General features: G+C 37.6%; 2 protein-coding genes and 2 long non-coding RNA genes across 16 annotated transcripts in view; 1 reads left to right on the top strand and 3 right to left on the bottom strand.

The window, feature by feature from the left end:
- Positions 1–601: 601 nt before the first annotated feature.
- On the bottom strand, positions 602–1,227 carry LOC148698394 (uncharacterized). The gene is made up of 2 exons (XR_015954905.1): positions 1,123–1,227; positions 602–1,005 (listed from the first exon to the last, which is right to left on the bottom strand). It is a non-coding gene; the product is annotated as an uncharacterized LOC148698394 (long non-coding RNA).
- A 1,023-nt stretch (positions 1,228–2,250) lies between these two features.
- Positions 2,251–16,359, bottom strand: part of LOC137747456 (uncharacterized) — an 87,747-nt gene continuing 73,638 nt past the window's right edge. The window contains exon 13 of the mRNA XM_088682729.1: positions 2,251–2,324. The gene's annotated coding sequence lies outside the window, so the exon portion shown is untranslated. The remainder of the gene's footprint in view (positions 2,325–16,359) is intronic.
- On the bottom strand, positions 2,387–15,016 carry LOC137747459 (rust resistance kinase Lr10-like). The gene is made up of 6 exons (XM_088682709.1): positions 14,206–15,016; positions 4,658–4,687; positions 4,514–4,534; positions 4,360–4,404; positions 3,803–3,832; positions 2,387–3,654 (listed from the first exon to the last, which is right to left on the bottom strand). Exons 1-6 carry the CDS (start codon positions 14,963–14,965, stop codon positions 2,522–2,524), a joined length of 2,019 nt encoding a protein of 672 aa, XP_088538835.1. The 5' UTR covers positions 14,966–15,016; the 3' UTR covers positions 2,387–2,521.
- Positions 9,696–13,376, top strand: LOC137747465 (uncharacterized). 13 transcript variants are annotated; one of them, XR_015954893.1, is made up of 9 exons: positions 9,696–10,197; positions 10,473–10,561; positions 10,933–10,982; positions 11,065–11,085; positions 11,637–11,793; positions 12,116–12,230; positions 12,401–12,506; positions 12,715–12,903; positions 13,017–13,376. It is a non-coding gene; the product is annotated as an uncharacterized LOC137747465 (long non-coding RNA). The 13 variants fall into 13 exon arrangements; XR_015954894.1 differs by lacking the exon at positions 10,933–10,982 and having other exon boundaries at positions 11,019–11,085; positions 11,637–11,778; XR_015954889.1 differs by lacking the exon at positions 10,933–10,982 and having other exon boundaries at positions 11,019–11,085.

Below are 16,359 nucleotides of genomic sequence, written 5' to 3'. Positions count from 1 at the left end.
TGTGCAGGAGTCCAAATTTAACCATATTTGATAGTTATGTAGTTTAATGTGAGGAGTCTACTCATCGTTCAATATGTTCTACATGATGTTGTGTGTAATCCTAAGGATCGGTAAAAATTATCCTTTCTATTAACAAATATAAATAAAAAAATAAGCAAAATACTATAGAGATCACATGTTTGTACTACATTGGTATACCATATTGTGATATGACTGTGTACATGCTCACATATTGTAATGAGTTTATCTCATTGAATGTTAGTTGTATGTATCACTTGCCACCACACTAGAGAGATATTATTTGAAAAACATGATAAGACTAACATTTTCTATAAAAAAAAGTCTTGTTGAAGGTTTTTTTTTTCTTTTTGAATAAACAATATTATCTACACTAATGGGCTAGCAATTATGCGATTCAAATTCGCCTTGACGAGAATCGAACCTAAAATCTCTCAATTACAAATGAAAATGAATACTACTAGATCGTGACTAAGTGACAAATCTTAAAGTTAAATGAACTGAACAAACAAGGTACATAACAAAATCATTCGCATTCAAATCCCTAAAAGAAACGAATAATATTAAAGTATACACAAACCACAACAGAAAAAGATCAGGAGTTTATTGCCACGAAAAACTGGGGAGATCTTAATCAACACAGATGAGACAAGCAATTCATCTGTGAAGTTCAATCATTTATCAGAAACCCCAAACACAACGGGATCCAGGGTATGACGATGTCAGGAAAGAGCCACGTCAACTAAAAGTCAGTCTACTTGATTTGATGAGTTAGGAATAAAAACCTGAGCTATACCTAAGGGTAGTTTACTTGCTTACTTTAAAGAGTAAGGAAGCAGGGTGCTTCCTACTAGAACACAATATGGATCCTCCTCCCCACGGATGAACACTAAACCTTGCCTTGAAAGCCCCATTTCTTCTCGTGCGTGCTAACGCAAGCTGCATTGTTTGCCACCGCCCGAGAAGCAGAAGATTCGAGAGTCCAATCTGAAAATACATGCATAGATAATCGTCTACTGAAAAAGGCCGATGACGGACAAGGTCTACTCGACATAAATTATAAAGTTAATGAAACCTTTCACAACAATCTTTCACAAAACTTACTAATCAGAACGGTTCATTATTAGACCGCGGCATTTGATTCGCCGAAAGCAAGCTTGCCCGTGTTTGATCTCTTCCATCTCTGCCCTCACCTAATGTTGAAGAAATGATTGGTAAGATTCGCCTTAAGTGTCAGTTGACAGACTTGAAGTCTAAATCACGTGTTATGTGATTGATAACGACACGTCCTATAAAAATATACATCTAATACAAGCTTCGTCATGCATAAATGTGGAACTTTATGAACTAAAGTAGGCAGTTACAAACATGATATGAGCGAAAAATGACACTCTCTCAATAGATTGAATGGAATTGAGTAAAAACAATCTCAAAACTGATGAGAAAATAATGAAAATTCCGAGTTATCCCATTAGTGTTTAAGATAAGATGCCATGAAGAACATCAATACTCTGCAGAGCTATTCTCACAAATGTTATGTACAAGATTATTATTCCTGGTTACTCCCAAATAAAAGCTTTATTTTCAAGCACTGCAAATCACCATCCAGCTTTAATTTGTCCCATCAGTCTTCTACAAAAGCGAAACGACAGTAATAAGTGCATCGGTGGCCCTGGCGATGGAATTTATGGCGTCTCTTCGTTCTTTTAATTATTTCAAAGCTTCCCGGCTCTGTAGTCCTGTACAAAGATGTATGATGTTTTATTAGTTCCATTTGGTGGTTGGGTGGGAAATGAATATCAAACTCTTCATTCTAAATGGTCTAACCTAATTGTATAGAATGTGAAGCAGAAGGCAAGAGATGTATATGGCAGAACAATGGCACCAAGAACGAAACTGAATTTGTTCACTGGAGAAAACCAAGTAAGGATAATGCGTGTAAATCTTATTTCGCATGTATTCTGCTCATGATGTTTTTAATGATGATGATTGATATACTCTGCTACATGTTGTGATTTTTCTGCTTTCATGTAATTAGCGGCTTATATAAGTGGTAAAAATATTAATTAATTTCGAGAAATGACAGTCTAATTTACGCAACTGTCTTTTATAATACTATCCAAAATGGATTTATAATCTTCTAGAGGAAGGAGAGGACCAACGAATCCTTATTGAGGAAGAAGGGGATGGTAAGATTCCAAAGCAGCTTGCAATTTTAGGGCTCTGGTGCATCCAGTGACACTCAATGGATCGTCCTTCCATGAAAATGGTGGTTCAGATGTTAGGAGGAGAAAACTTGACGATGCAAGCATCCCTAAAAGGCTCCAACAGTTAATAGCAATTGCTGAATTAGAGTAACATGTATATGTATACGCACCAACACAAGTAGTTCTTAGATGAATCCAAGCCCAAACAATTACAGATGACAGTTCTTCACTTAAATCACTTTAAAGTAAGAATTTAACTAATAATACATTATTGCACTTTCTCAACAATTTGATCATCACCTAGCTGACAATGAACATGTTAGCTCCACGTTAGAACATATTGGGTTCGATTTATTGACTTGAATATCACCCACAGTCACAGGCGTTTCTTGTGGGCATAAAGAAGGCCTGAGAGGCATTTGCAGACATTCAACATCTCCTCCAAGCATTTCGACAACTTTGGACATCGAAGGGCGATCACTTGGTTTCATTTGAATACACCACAAGGCGGTTATAACCATCTTTTTTATTACTTTCTTTTCCTCCTCTGTAACATTGTCCATTTCCAAGTCATTTCCCACAATATACTGATCGTACACCCACACTGGGAAGTAGTTTTGGCTTGAATGCTCTACCTTTGCATTCCAATTCTTCCTTCTGCTTGCCATTTCCATCAACAACATTCCAAAACTATAGACATCTGCCTTGTATGAGACGCCTCCAATATTTTTGTAGAACAACTCAGGAGCAATATACCCCAGTGTACCCCGTGCTGCCGTCAAAGGGACAATGCTATTATCTACGGGATACAATTTTGCAAGCCCAAAGTCAGAAACCTTTGCTTTAAAGTTCTCATCAAGAAGAATGTTATGAGGCTTGATGTCGAAATGTAGAATTTGCATTTCGCAACCTTGATGTAGATATTCAATCCCTTGAGCCACTCCAAGAGAAATCTCGTACATAGTCTTGATAGTTAAGGGAAGACTTCCTTCTTTGGAATAAATGTATTTATCAAGGGAGCCATTAGGCATGAAGTCATATACTAGAGCGCGCTTTGATCCCTCGACACAGTATCCAACAAGTCGCACCACATTAGCATGGTGAATCCTTCCGATCGTAGCTATTTCGCTAATAAAATCTTGGCCATTAGCTTTGGGCTTGCCCAAGACTTTAACTGCTACAAAACGGCCACTGCGTAGCTTTCCTTTAAATACAGAGCCAAAGCCACCTTCGCCCAACTTGTGCTTAAACCTGCGAGTCATTTTCTTGATGTCCGAGTAAGAGTACCTTATAGGCATGAAGTTGTTATTGCATTGCAGAAAATCTTCTATTGTGCTATACATTGATAAATGTCTTCTGCGCCATGTGTAGATTAAAAATGCAGTCACAACTAGACCTCCAAAAATAAATTTGGCTAGGAAAAATAACCCTGCATGCATTGACATTAATATGTTAGATCCACTGTGTACTACTTTTTCTTCCCTTTTTTTTTCAAATTACTTTGTCTTTGATGTGATTAAAGAGAGAGAATGGGAAATCTACTTATGATGATAATACAATCTTGTCTTAGTCCTTACCGATGCATATGGGTATAAACCATCCACGCGCTGCAAAAAAATTAATCGACTATGAGTTTGAAAAGTGCATAAAGTGAAAAAATAAATAAAAAAATTAAATCTAAGGATGCCTTTATTGACACCCAAATTTTAGTTAGTTTCACTTAACTAAAAAATTTTGTCATCAAACTTTTTAATTTGCCGTCGAAATTAAGTTCACCCAACCCACCAAGCAGCAAGCAGCACCCACCAAAAAAAGGAACAACACACACCCACCATTCACCAATAGAAAGAGAACGAACACACAGACCCACACGGAGCCGGCATCGACGCTGTCGATGAGGGAGGGACCGGAGGATGGTGTAGTTTTGTCGGGCGCGCGGCAGTTGTCTGTTCTTTTTCTCTTTCCTTTGGTAGGTGGAGGCTGGTGTAGATTTGGGCAAACTTAAAAATGAGGGGAAACTATGAAGTTTGACCAAATGTTTTAATTAGGTGAACTTAACTAAAATTTGGGTGCCGATAAAGATACCCAAAATCAAAAGACTTGAGCGTTTGGACTAATTAAATGAAGCTCTTACGGATTTCGTTGTTCTCGGTGTGTAACAATGGACGCAACTTGCCAGCTGTAATAGATACATAGCACGAAAAAGTGAGCAAAGACAAACACTAGGTTTAAGAAGTACAGATGGAGCACACAAAAATAAAAGAAGCTTTTGGGGAGAAAATTCTTACGGAAGGAGCTATATTCATGACCTACAGTGAAAAATGGAACGAAGAATACACGACATTAGCAATAGCTCACCCAGTCTTCAGAATTTGAAAAATCAAGTTTGTCGATCGAAAACTTGTAAATAAAACAAAAAGAGGACCCCTTACCGATTTGTTGCCATAGATATCGAAAGAAACCTACAGGAACAAAGAAAGAACAAGACCACATGCATTACCATAACAAGTGTGAGGTGTATAAATCGTTAGAAAAAAAAAATTTAAATTCAAGTGCTGTCAATAAATTGATAATATGTACATGTGTGTATATATATTATACAGGGGAGAAGGGGGGATTTGGTACGATGAAAAAGTTTCCTACGGATACGGGTAATTGTTTTTTGATCAAGAAACTCTTAAGTTAAGTTCTTGAATTCTTATTCAGCTACCAAGTCTAACTTATGCATTGGAGATCCCTTGATTCACACCACACCGGTATATGCATGATTATGTCTAATATGTCATTTTTATATGATTAACTGCAGAAGAAGAAATTTAACAGAGCAAAGCATGACCCGAAGAGAGAATTGCTAAAGTTGTTTAGGTTTCCTAGCTGTTAGGGTTAGGCCTCCTAGTTTTTAGGATTTGTTTTAAGTAATGGTAAATAATCCCTATTCTTGAGGGACAAGTTTGTTGCACCATATGTTTAAAACTTAGTCATATACCACAATCTTAGGGTTGTAAGTCGTGGGCTGTTTTTTCCCTTTCAGTTTGTTTGCAAAGCTATTATATAACTGCTACAACGTTTTGAATTCAATAAGAAAGTTCTTCCAGCATTTGTGTTATCAAGCTTTTGTTTTGTAAGTTCTTTGTCAGAGCCTCATTAATGAGCCTGACCAAAAGTCTAAAACATGAGTGTGAGGAAGCTTCGACATGGCAACTGAGAACAGTTTTGTGCAGCCTACTATTCTAAGGTTTGATGAGCACTACGATCACTGGAGCATTCTTATGGAGAACTTCCTGCGGTCTAAGGAGCATTGGAGCTTGGTGAAAATTGGGATTCCTACGGTGAACAGAAGAAAACAATTGATGATAAAAAACTGAAGGATTTGAAGGTGAAGAACTATCTGTTCCAAGCCATTGATCAATCAATTTTGGAGACAATCTTGAATAAGGATACTGCAAAGGATATTTGGGATTCTTTGAAGCAAAAGTATCAAGGCACAGCACAAGTCAAACGTGCACAGTTGCAAGTTCTTCGCAAAGAGTTTGAGATGCTTCACATGAAGGTTGGAGAATCGATGAATGAGTACTTTGGAAGAACTTTCACCTTCAGATAAAGATATAGACATTTGAGGCTCAGATAAGGCAAAATGTTCAATGAATGGGACATGCCCCCATTCTAGCCCGACAAAACACGGGAAAGGTAGTTACTCCAAGGCACCAGAATCTATTACGCCCATAGGATCAACTAGAGAAGAATCAATGTGAGGAATGTCAGTGGCAGGATCCCCCTTTTTCTTCGTATACCCATTAGATTATGAGGAAAACTCACTATGCTCCAATAAAGCGAGCATTGACTGCAAGTGAAAAAGGCACCAACAAATTATCATCTCGTATCTCTTTCGGCAGACTAACGGTATCCCACCGATCACGGTGATCCTGACCAGTATAACCATCAAAGTAACCCTGATTATATTTAAGAACGATGTATTCCTGGTATTGTTGCCGAAGCGCTACAACTTCCTATTCGTTTTGCAGAGAAAACTCTGCTTGGATTTTCTCTATAAGGCATACTTCTTCCCGAGCTGCGTCCAAGTTTGTTGGAGAATAGACATGTCTGCATCCCACGAACTCCCCTCTGATGCCAATGCCTTGTCTGCCTCCTCCAAACACATCTTCAAGGTCTCCCTCTCGGTATTCCAAATCCGCTTTGCGTCCAGCACACTTCAAGCCTAACATTTATTTCCTACAAATCTTGTCAAGCATTGATCCTACTGCCCAGTTCTCTCATATAATCAGCTACGAGTTTGAATCAAGATCACAAGGGTGGATTCTGGTGCGGGACAATCAGGGTACTTAGAATTAGAAAGGTCTAGGCGACATTGTCATTATTGTCCCACCAAACCGACATCCATTAAGAAGATGACTATAACCTATGAGAAAAGCTTCTTCCTCACTTTTGTTACAAACCATCACCACAGAAGGTTCAGGCATATCGAGAACGACAGATTGGATAGTTGGGGTTAGAAGGGCTGGTGGCCATTAAATTTGATCGAGTATGGGAAGGTTAACAATGACAGATGGAGAGTTGGAGCGCTTTCTAAATAAGATTTGGAAATTTGAAGAAAAGCGAAAATGGTGATGCGGAAGATATTTAAAATATGGGATTTTGAATCGTCCTACCATTGAATACGGATTGGTTCACCTCGAGATCAACCGACCCGATTGTTACCAAAAAAGATTTCAAGTTTTTCGTATGCACACGATAGATGCGACACATCATCAAAACTAGGCCAGAAGCATGGAGTTCAAGGCGACTTATTTAGGATTACAGACGCCGCTGTTTTAGATGTAAAAGTTATATCATTTACAAAGAATTTGAAGACTAAACGGTACATATTTCAGCTTACTCTAAAAGGCATGATCTTTGGTAACAATCCATCCTCAAGAGGAACAAATTGCATGTGAAATCCCGTGTCTTGGATTTCACTGTTATAGTCTATGTATCTGCATTATTAAGATTTTATATTATTTTTTGAGAATTTATATTAATTTATTTGAATTTAGATTTTAATTAAACTAGTTACGAAGTTTGAAGTTTGGAAATTAATTATCTAAAATCCGTAGACCTTTCGAGGTCACAATTTATATTTTTGAATAGAGCTCGATCACACGAACGTGTAAGTGCAAATCGTTCGTGAAACAGAGTTATAATGAAAGAGTTATTAACGTTTAAATTTAGGGACATGCTTGTAATTTGGTTCTCATTTAGAAGGCTTTAGATTTTCTGGAGCAATGAGATTGTCACGTATGTGGCCAGGATGGTGAGAGGAGAAGGGTAAGGAGAGAGATGAACGGAGGAAAAGAAAAGAAAATAAGGAAAGGGGAGAGGGCTCAGCGAGTGAGAGGAAGGGAGAAAGGAAAGGGATCAATGAGAAGAAAGAGTAAGCTGAGAAATGAGAGGGGGGAGAAGCACCCAACATGACCCCCCTTCCTTGTGACCCGATAAACCGGCGGTGACCCGGTTTGATTCTGACCAATTTCCACCATTTTTCAATCAGAATTCACCCATCCACCACCTGTAACCTACTCCATGACCCCTCATTTTCCATCACCCAAATTCGAGGGCTTTTAGGTCCAAAATTCGTGACGGAAGACGCTAGGTTCGCGGGAAGGCTCGACGGCAATCTTGCCGTTCCGGCGAGTTGCACCACCCACCACCACCCTTAATCAACTCCCCTTAGACCCAGGAACAAGACCTAACCAGTTGTAGGGGCATCGGAACACTGAGGAACTATCTAGGGTTTCCAACGGGATTGAGTGAAATTGGGGCCTTTCCCTGCCAAATTGGCCTTGGTCACAGGTATGAAACTTGCTCCACTCATTGAGATCTACATTTCTGTTAAATTTGGTAATTTTTGGAGTTAGTCGGAAAATTGGGTTTCCGTTTGCCGGAAACCGCCACTTATGGTGGTGCGTGGCTAGTGAGCCGACGATGACTTTCTAAGTTTAAATAGATGTCCTGATTTTGTATTTGATATTCGTATGACGTAATTTGATCGTTTGAACCTAATTTTACTATGATGCATTACTTGCTCAAAATATGAATCAACAATCCGACTATTGGATCGTCACCAAACTTTAATACGTTATAATACGTAATATTTGAGGATGTTAGGAAATGACAGATCTTCCCGAATTGGATTTCTAAGTTAGTTAAAAAAAATTGTTAACCGCTACCTAATTCTTGCAATTGGCGGATATCTGACCGTCGAATCATGATGAGAATTTAGTATGTCGTTCTATGAGCATATGAAGACCTTAGGAAGTTACGGATTCGAAATTCGATGTTTAGATCTTCCAGATCAAATTACATAAGGTTGTGGACCCTACTGTTGACCGAGAGTTGACTTTGCCTCTCATACAGATAGTTAGGGGCAATTGTGGGACCATGATTTTTCAGGGCTGGAGTAAGGCTAATCTGAATACTGTCACCTCTGAAGTCCGGTCATGGACTCTATCATATAGAGCAGGGTGCCACCATTACTCTACTCCGGGGTAATAGGCCCAGTCTTAGTGACCTAGCTGGATGGCCGTGCTTATTTCATAAGACATGCGAATTGATCTGGATATGGACACAATCAGGTCCTATAAGTCTTGGAGTCTCTACAATCTAAGGATTGGCGTGCGTCACAAATAATTACACTCCTAAGAGGACGCAATATCTACTTACTAGATATCCTCTAGGATTCTCCCGGTTTAGAACAAAGATTCTATCCTGAAAATGTCTCTCTCCCCATGGTATAAATACACCCTCTAAAGTTTCATTTATGATAACGCAATCTATACACTTAAACTCTTCTACCCACTGCTTGAGTCTAAATCATTCACTAACTTAACCGTCGAAGCCCTCACCCCCGGTCTAAGGTTTGATTACGGTTGTTTTACTGTTTTGCAAGTTTCTAAGGTTACTCGGATTTGTGCTCAACCAGCACTCACGGAGGTGCGCAGATTTGGTTCCAACACACCTCATTACTATTGTTGAGAATGAATACTACATTGATGAGAGGATGACCTTGCATATGCTTTTTAAGTAGTTGGGTTACTCCCCATATTGCCAATTGGTTTTATATATGGTGAAACCTCAACTTCTTCATGCTATTAAAGCAAGTTGTCCCACGTGTGAAACCCAATAATCTCACTTGTTCCACGTCACCTAAGTTGTGTTGTACACGTGTTAGGCTTGAAAATTTGTCACAAATAAGGGGCGTGTTGAAAATGAATCCCAAATTGATAAGATGACGGAACTTGCATGTGCTTATAATGAGTTGGGCTACTCCTCATATTACCAATTAAAGTAAGGATTTCAATTGCACGGATTAAATGAACAGTGTTTTTGGGTGGATTTCAACTTATTTACAAATCTGCCACAGGCGCTAATCGTGATGCACACGTGTTGATAATTGTGGGAAGGAAAGAAGGATGGTAAGCCGGCCTTTTCCATATCCTTCTCAAACCCTCTTTTGCCTCCTCCATTTCGCAGACCCCGCGAGAACGACGCAGACGGTCTCGCCTCCGTCCTATCCCTCCTCTCGCCGCCGTCTCCCTTCTCTCGCCTCCGTCGTCTTACTCCTCCTTTCTCTGTCTATGGAATCGATCGATCTATTCGAAGAGGATCGACATTTCTGAAATGGTGTTTAGATAGGTAGGGGTTGTGCGTGGTGCGGTCATGCTGATGATCGTGGAAGCCATCGATTCTTCTTCTACGACATAGCATCGACTCTGCTTCCATCTCCATTTTCTCTCCTTGCCTTCACTCTCAGAAATCACCAACCACAGCACTGTGTTGCTCAAAAACCACCAAGCCGTTAGAAATCTCTTCGATTCTCTCCCAGAAACTACGAAGCACAACGACCTCTTGCTGAAAAACCGTGAATTGGGTCCCAATTCAAAGGAAATTTTAAGCCCAGAAAAGCCTTGGTTTCCTGGTGAGTTCTCCGGTCGATTTGGGGTAGGTAATTTTGTGATTTGCAGTTTATTTTGGGAAATGATTGATGGGTTTGCAGTTCATTTTACGATTTCTAGAGTATTTGCAGTTTATTTTGGGGGTTTACACTAGAATTGAGGAAGCACATATGAACGCAAAGCTAGAGTGTCTGCAGTTTAGGTCCCCCCCCCCCCCCCCCGCGGCGGCCCTCATTTTAGAGGTTTTTCTACTGTTTAGTTTTTGGATTTTGTCTAATTTTTGTGGTCTGCTTTATAGATTGTTCTCTTTGGAAGCTTCTTTCCAGCCTTCACCTTCTTCTTGCCTGGTGCCTTCTCATTGAGTATTGGAGGAGCATTAAAACATAGGTGTGTGTGTTTTGTCGACGTAAGAGATGAACGACATAAAAACATCTGTCTTTGTATGTTTTTGTGCTTTTTCTAACCCATCAATTTCTTTTGAATCAACCAAATAGTCCCAAATTGCAACTTATGTTTGTGCGCGTGCACACCTCCGCATGGTGTTAATGTCTGTGGGCCATCTATGTATATGTAGACATATCTATGTGTGTGTGTGGAACGCAACATATCAGATTTTGGTTATACTGTGCATATTTTTATTGTCTGTTATTATCTGCGCTATCACTATGCCATTTCTATGCAGGCTCTGATAGTTATTCATGAGCTTTATAAGCACTTTCCATAATTTAAACAGTCTGTTTTGGGTTCATTTTCATTAGGTCATTAGCTACTGATTAATGGAGAAACGAGGACCATGCCACTGATTTGGGTTCTTTTCTAATTTTCTGATTTTGGGGTTTTGCAGGGAGTACTGATGTACTGATTTTCTGGGTTTTTTTTTGTCCTTGCAGGATTTTTGGTCTTTGAAATGGGTATGTGTTGTTTTTAACATTTCAGTTCTAGCGTGTTCCGTTCTTCGTTGCTTCGTGATTCTCATTTTTTCAGTGTTGGGTGATGGAAATTTGTTAAAGTAGCTGTAGTTTTTGAGAAAGTTGGCATTTTTAGTTTTATTTTCTGTTTAATCCCAAATGTAAGACTGGAAAATAATTGAAATGATGGTTTTTTAAAAACTCATCATAATTTTTTGTTCTGGGATTTAAAAGCATCTCTTCCGGATTGGTTACAAGGGTTATGCTCTCTTCAATTGGTTCACCTAATTTTGATTAGTTTTAAGTTTTGTCCTATAAGTTTTGTCTTTTAAGTTTTGTCCTTTAAGTTTTGTCTTTAAGTTTTGTCTTCTGTGCTGTAATGAGAGATTTCTGTTGGCCTTTCGGATTTCGGCATGGGAAAATTCACTTATTTGTCTGATTAGATTGCGTATGCCTTCGATTCTTTATTTAATTGTTCTGTTTGCATTCGGGTGTGATGATCTAAATTTCATATGTTTGGAATTATTCACTTCAAACCAATTTGTTACATTCAGGTTTCCACCCCACATTTCACAAGTTCAAATTCCATAGAAGTCGGTTCTGCAGATTGCGTCTGCAATTAGATCAGAGATCAACCGCTCTTTTGTTATCCTGAGGAAGATTGCTTTTGGGAATGATCTGAAGCAGTTCCTCTCTGTATGTTTACTCTGTGTATGTTTATTCCCATGTAGCTCTGTCTTTTCTAATTAATGGTGTTGATATTACTCTGTAATTCATGATGATGATTTAATTGTTTCTTGATTTGTAATTGTTTGTAAATAATGTGGCATATATGAATTGCAATCTGTGTTTGTATGAAAGGGATGGCATATTATGTTGCTGACTTAGTTGTTTATGTTTTTCATATTTGCGAATGGTGTTATGATTGATTAGGTGATTGCTGACCTATGACTTTGTTTGGAGCTCAAATTTTGTGAGCATTACATTGGATTGTATTGCACTTGGTTTGATGTTGTTTTGGTTGACAATGCAGGGATATGAGAAACAAAGAGGATGACACTTATAACTGCCCCTCCCCATCCGCCGTCTTCAAATTTGGATCACAAGAAGGGAGCAACATAGGTGTTTTCCTCCTTCACTTAGATATGGTTAGTATAAATAATTGGACAAAAGAGCCAAACAAACCCTTTTCTCTCAAATGGAGGCGATGATGTGGTCGACGGCCACCAGCCCCAACTCAAGAGTTTGGCCTTCATAAAATTGGATTATAGTATAATTTTATTTTGGTTCATTTCTTTTTTCCTTTATATAAGTGCAGGTGTTGTGATGTTTTGAATGAAGGGTGATGAAAGGTGGTTGACACACTTCCTCCTTCCTTAGAGCAAGTGGAGATGATGGTTTGTATAAAAAGAAAAACTTGCTAGGTACTTCAATTTTCTATTTTATTAATTATTGTTTGGTTTTTCAAATGTTGTATTCATAGAGAGAGACCAATTATGTCTTTGAGAAACAAGTTTCTTTGTCTACATTGCGAGAATTTGCAGTTTGCAACTTTCATTGGTTATTATATTTGATTGAGTTAAACTTGGATTTCTGGATTTTGACTTTTTTGTTTGTTTCTTTGTTGCAAAGTTGGCTTCATTTCCTTCCAGTAACTCTCTAAATAGGTCCAGGAACTCACTAATTAGGTAGTCAAGAAGAATTCAGTGTTGCCGTCATTTTTTGCCTGCTGTTTCCTCTCTTACTGGATGCACTCTCATCGCTTCTCTCGCTTACCACTTTTCTCTCACTCACCGCTTCATCTCTTCTGTTGCTTACAAGGTCGCGTCATATATTTTTTAATTTTGTGTGGTTTAATTGATTGAATATTTGAAAAAGAGATAAAATTTTTAATTTACAATTACTGATACGATGTTTGTTTTGAAAATCATTAGGTGAATGGAGAGATTTACAACCATGAAGAGCTGAGGAGCCGTTTGCCAAATCAGATTTATAAGGTCTGATCAATTATAAATGAAATGAACTTTCATTCCGAATGGCCTTCTTTATCGTTTTTCTTAACGGGCTAGCTGAACATGAGGTGGATGCTGACTTTATCAAATATGAGAATGTTTTAGGATTTTATTCTTATTTTTTGCCTGTTTGATTACTTTGCTTTTCGTAATCTGTTTTGCTTATCGTCAATTGGATGAGACAACATATTTTTGTAACCAGTTTGTACTTTTACCATCTCGGTTTTGATGGAATTGGTGCTTTCAGTAATGGGTTCTGAGGGACTTGGAGTTTTTGAGTAATGGGTTTTTTTAACAGCTATAGTATCATTTGTGAATCATTTATTAATAAGATATTATATAGGGAATTGCTGTTCGCACTCTAAAAATCTCATTCTACACTCGCGATAAGTGTATTTTTCTTTCTAATTATAAAAAATTTGGAATGCAAAATGAGATTTTTGGAGTGCCAATAACAATTCCCTATTATATATACCTCTACTAGGAAGGCAACTGTATGTCTTCATCCTGTTAAATTGTATATGGCTCTTGATGTCGGCTGAATTGAATCTAAATGAAAACCAAGCTGTTGATCTTACCAGCCCATATCACTTATCTCTTGCTTATTTAAATTATTTGAAGATGCGTATGTTGATTGGTGATTTTGTTGGATTCACTCAGCTCAAATATATGTTATATGAATCACTACATTTGAGAATGTGATTATGTTCCTACCACCATTTTGCCCACTTTCTATGGAAATTATTCATGCTTCTTGTGAATAATACATTCACCTTCTACAACGAGGTGCGGGTACATTTTCTAATTTAAGTTAAATCACACTGGGTCATCAATAATCACAAACTCTTCATTTATGCGAGTCAAACATGAGACCACCTACCTACTAGTTTAGTGGAATACCACAAGTGGCATGTTGATACCTTTAAATCTCATTTTGCATATAATGGATTGCAGAATTAGGATATACCTAAACTAATTTAGTCAGTGCGTGAACCCGAACAATTAAGCAGGGCTTTATTCTTGCTTGAATGTTTGTTATATGTTCATAGTTTGACAAGGCAATTATATTTCCGACTACAAAAGTTATTAATTTAGTCGAGAATTGACGCACCTGAAATGGTGTGAGGAAAACATATAGACGCATTATAACTCGCAGTCCACTGTCCTGGGCATTCTGGACGCTCGAAATAAAGCTCAAAGCCATACATGAGGGCATTGTGTATGTCTTTATAAGACAAGTTGCTGTAGTCCTCAACGTAGCCGGCAGCCCAACTCATTTCTACACTGCTCATCCACTCTACACTGCAACCCTCATCCAAATCCCATGCTTCGAAGTAATCGAATTCGCCCCAGGTGACATAGCTGTACGTTTTTGGTTGACTCGAAGAAGAAGAAGAAGTATTATTCAAGCATGGAGCAGTGTCCACGTACAGAAAAGAATTCAATGGATTCGAACACATCAAGTAATATATAGATGTTGAATTCCCTCGCCAATATAGAGAATTGGTGTCCCCGGTGGTGGTGGGCGGCGGAATATTTTGAGACATGGAAGAGCAATTGTTGTTGTCAAGCCCAGGATCTAGAAGTCGGATTGTTTTGCTGTCGTAGTTGATTGCTTGGACATAGTATTTTCCGGAAGGTAGGTCTAGTACTGTAATGTTGCTATCACAGTACAGAGTATACGATATGTTGCCACAGTACTTTGGATCATCGTTCAGTCGAAAAGGATGGCTTATGTTGTGGATATGGCCGCAGGATGAAGTGCAGGACTTGGCACTAGTGTTGTCCTTAGCGTTACAAGTTTCACTGCATAAGCAAAGAAGAAGAAAGGCTAAACTTAAGGTGAAGGACCTGGTTCCACTAATTTCCATTGCAGAGAGAGAGAGAGAGAGGGAGGGGAAGAGAGGGTACAATAGCTTAAACGCCAAGTAGTTATATAATATAGGAGGGCTTAAAGCACCTTGCGTAAAGTTGCAGGAAGCCCTTCAAATATCCTAGGGAAAAAGTCGGTCAATGGTGTCCCAGAGAAAAGTCGGCCATGGTGTTTGACACAGACAGTCAACGACGAAGACTGACTTGTGTAATAATAATGCTCGCTCTCTCTCTCTCTCTCTCTCTCTCTCTCTCTCTCTTTCTATGTGTGTCTCTTTCATTAATCAAGGACACTGTAATTGGAATAGAAAAAAAAAAGTGTTCTTTCAGATATAGATTGTTGAAATTCTTATTTTATAAAAAGAAAAAATTCATCTAATATTAATCATTCAAATGAAATTCAAATTGTCAATCAATACTAAGATCTAGTGGTATTCATTTTTACTTATAAGTGAGAGGTCTTAGGTTCAATTCCCTCCAAAGAAGAATTTGAACCATATTATTATTAGCATATTATGAGGCTAAGCCCACCCTCTACGCCTTAATATAGATAATATCTTTTAATCATAAAAAAAAAAATGAAACCTAAATTTAAAATAGACTACCATGTAAACAAAATATAACCAACTATTACAACATATTTACAACTTTGCCACAAAATCCTAATTATGTCAGTAAATGTTATTATCCACCCTAGTTATGATGAGCAATTAAACCCCATATGGCATTTTAACCTTTCTTGTATCATAAATATTAGTAACACATATAAATTAATTTACCCATAATAAAAAATTTAATAGCCATATTTTCGTATGAAAAAAATTCCTATATACAATAATTATTTTTTAATCAAAAAAATATTGTTTGAATCATGCAAATACCTACATATAAATTAATTTACCTACTGATATAAAAGATTATACTAATTTACAAACGTTTAAATTAATTTATCAATTCCAAAAAATGAAGTTTTAACGAAATATTTACGGTACTATTTATTTTTAACAAAAAAAAAATCACATTTTTACCTTTTCCTGATATTATTTATTATATCTTTATTTTTCATTTTTCATTAAAACTAAAAAATTTTTGAAATTTTCGTTACTTTTATTTAAAAAATAGTAATCTCTATTAATTAATGAAATCCTCTTTGTCAACTAAAAAAGAGGTAAAAAGACTACTTAATATTCTATCACAAAAAAAAAATGATGAGCAATAATGTAATTTCACAGGTCTAAATTTTTCTGTTTTTTATTGAAGCCTCACCTACAGGTGATGTTAAAATACTTCCAATATTAAAAAAAACAACAAAAAACAAAAAAAAAAAAAACCCCCATTCCCCCATGTTCTCTCTCTCATTTTCTAAAAAAAATGTGTTCATACATACAAAGTG

The sequence above is a fragment of the Pyrus communis genome, chromosome 2 (genome assembly GCF_041283825.1).
Source record: "Pyrus communis isolate YQ-2024b chromosome 2, ASM4128382v1, whole genome shotgun sequence".
NCBI classification, from domain to species: Eukaryota; Viridiplantae; Streptophyta; class Magnoliopsida; order Rosales; family Rosaceae; genus Pyrus; species Pyrus communis.
This window is presented reverse-complemented; position numbering and strand designations above follow the sequence as displayed.

What these genes read in the sequence shown, in the direction of transcription:
- LOC137747459 (XM_088682709.1), bottom strand. Translation starts at nt 14,965, where the DNA reads ATGGAAATTAGTGGAACCAGGTCCTTCACCTTAAGTTTAGCCTTTCTT. An exon ending in ATATCTATGGCAACAAATCG is followed by an intron (nt 4,535 to 4,657) that starts GTAAGGGGTCCT and finishes TTTTCACTGTAG; the next exon opens with GTCATGAATATAGCTCCTTC. An exon ending in CACCGAGAACAACGAAATCC is followed by an intron (nt 3,833 to 4,359) that starts GTAAGAGCTTCA and finishes ATTTTTTTGCAG; the next exon opens with CGCGTGGATGGTTTATACCC.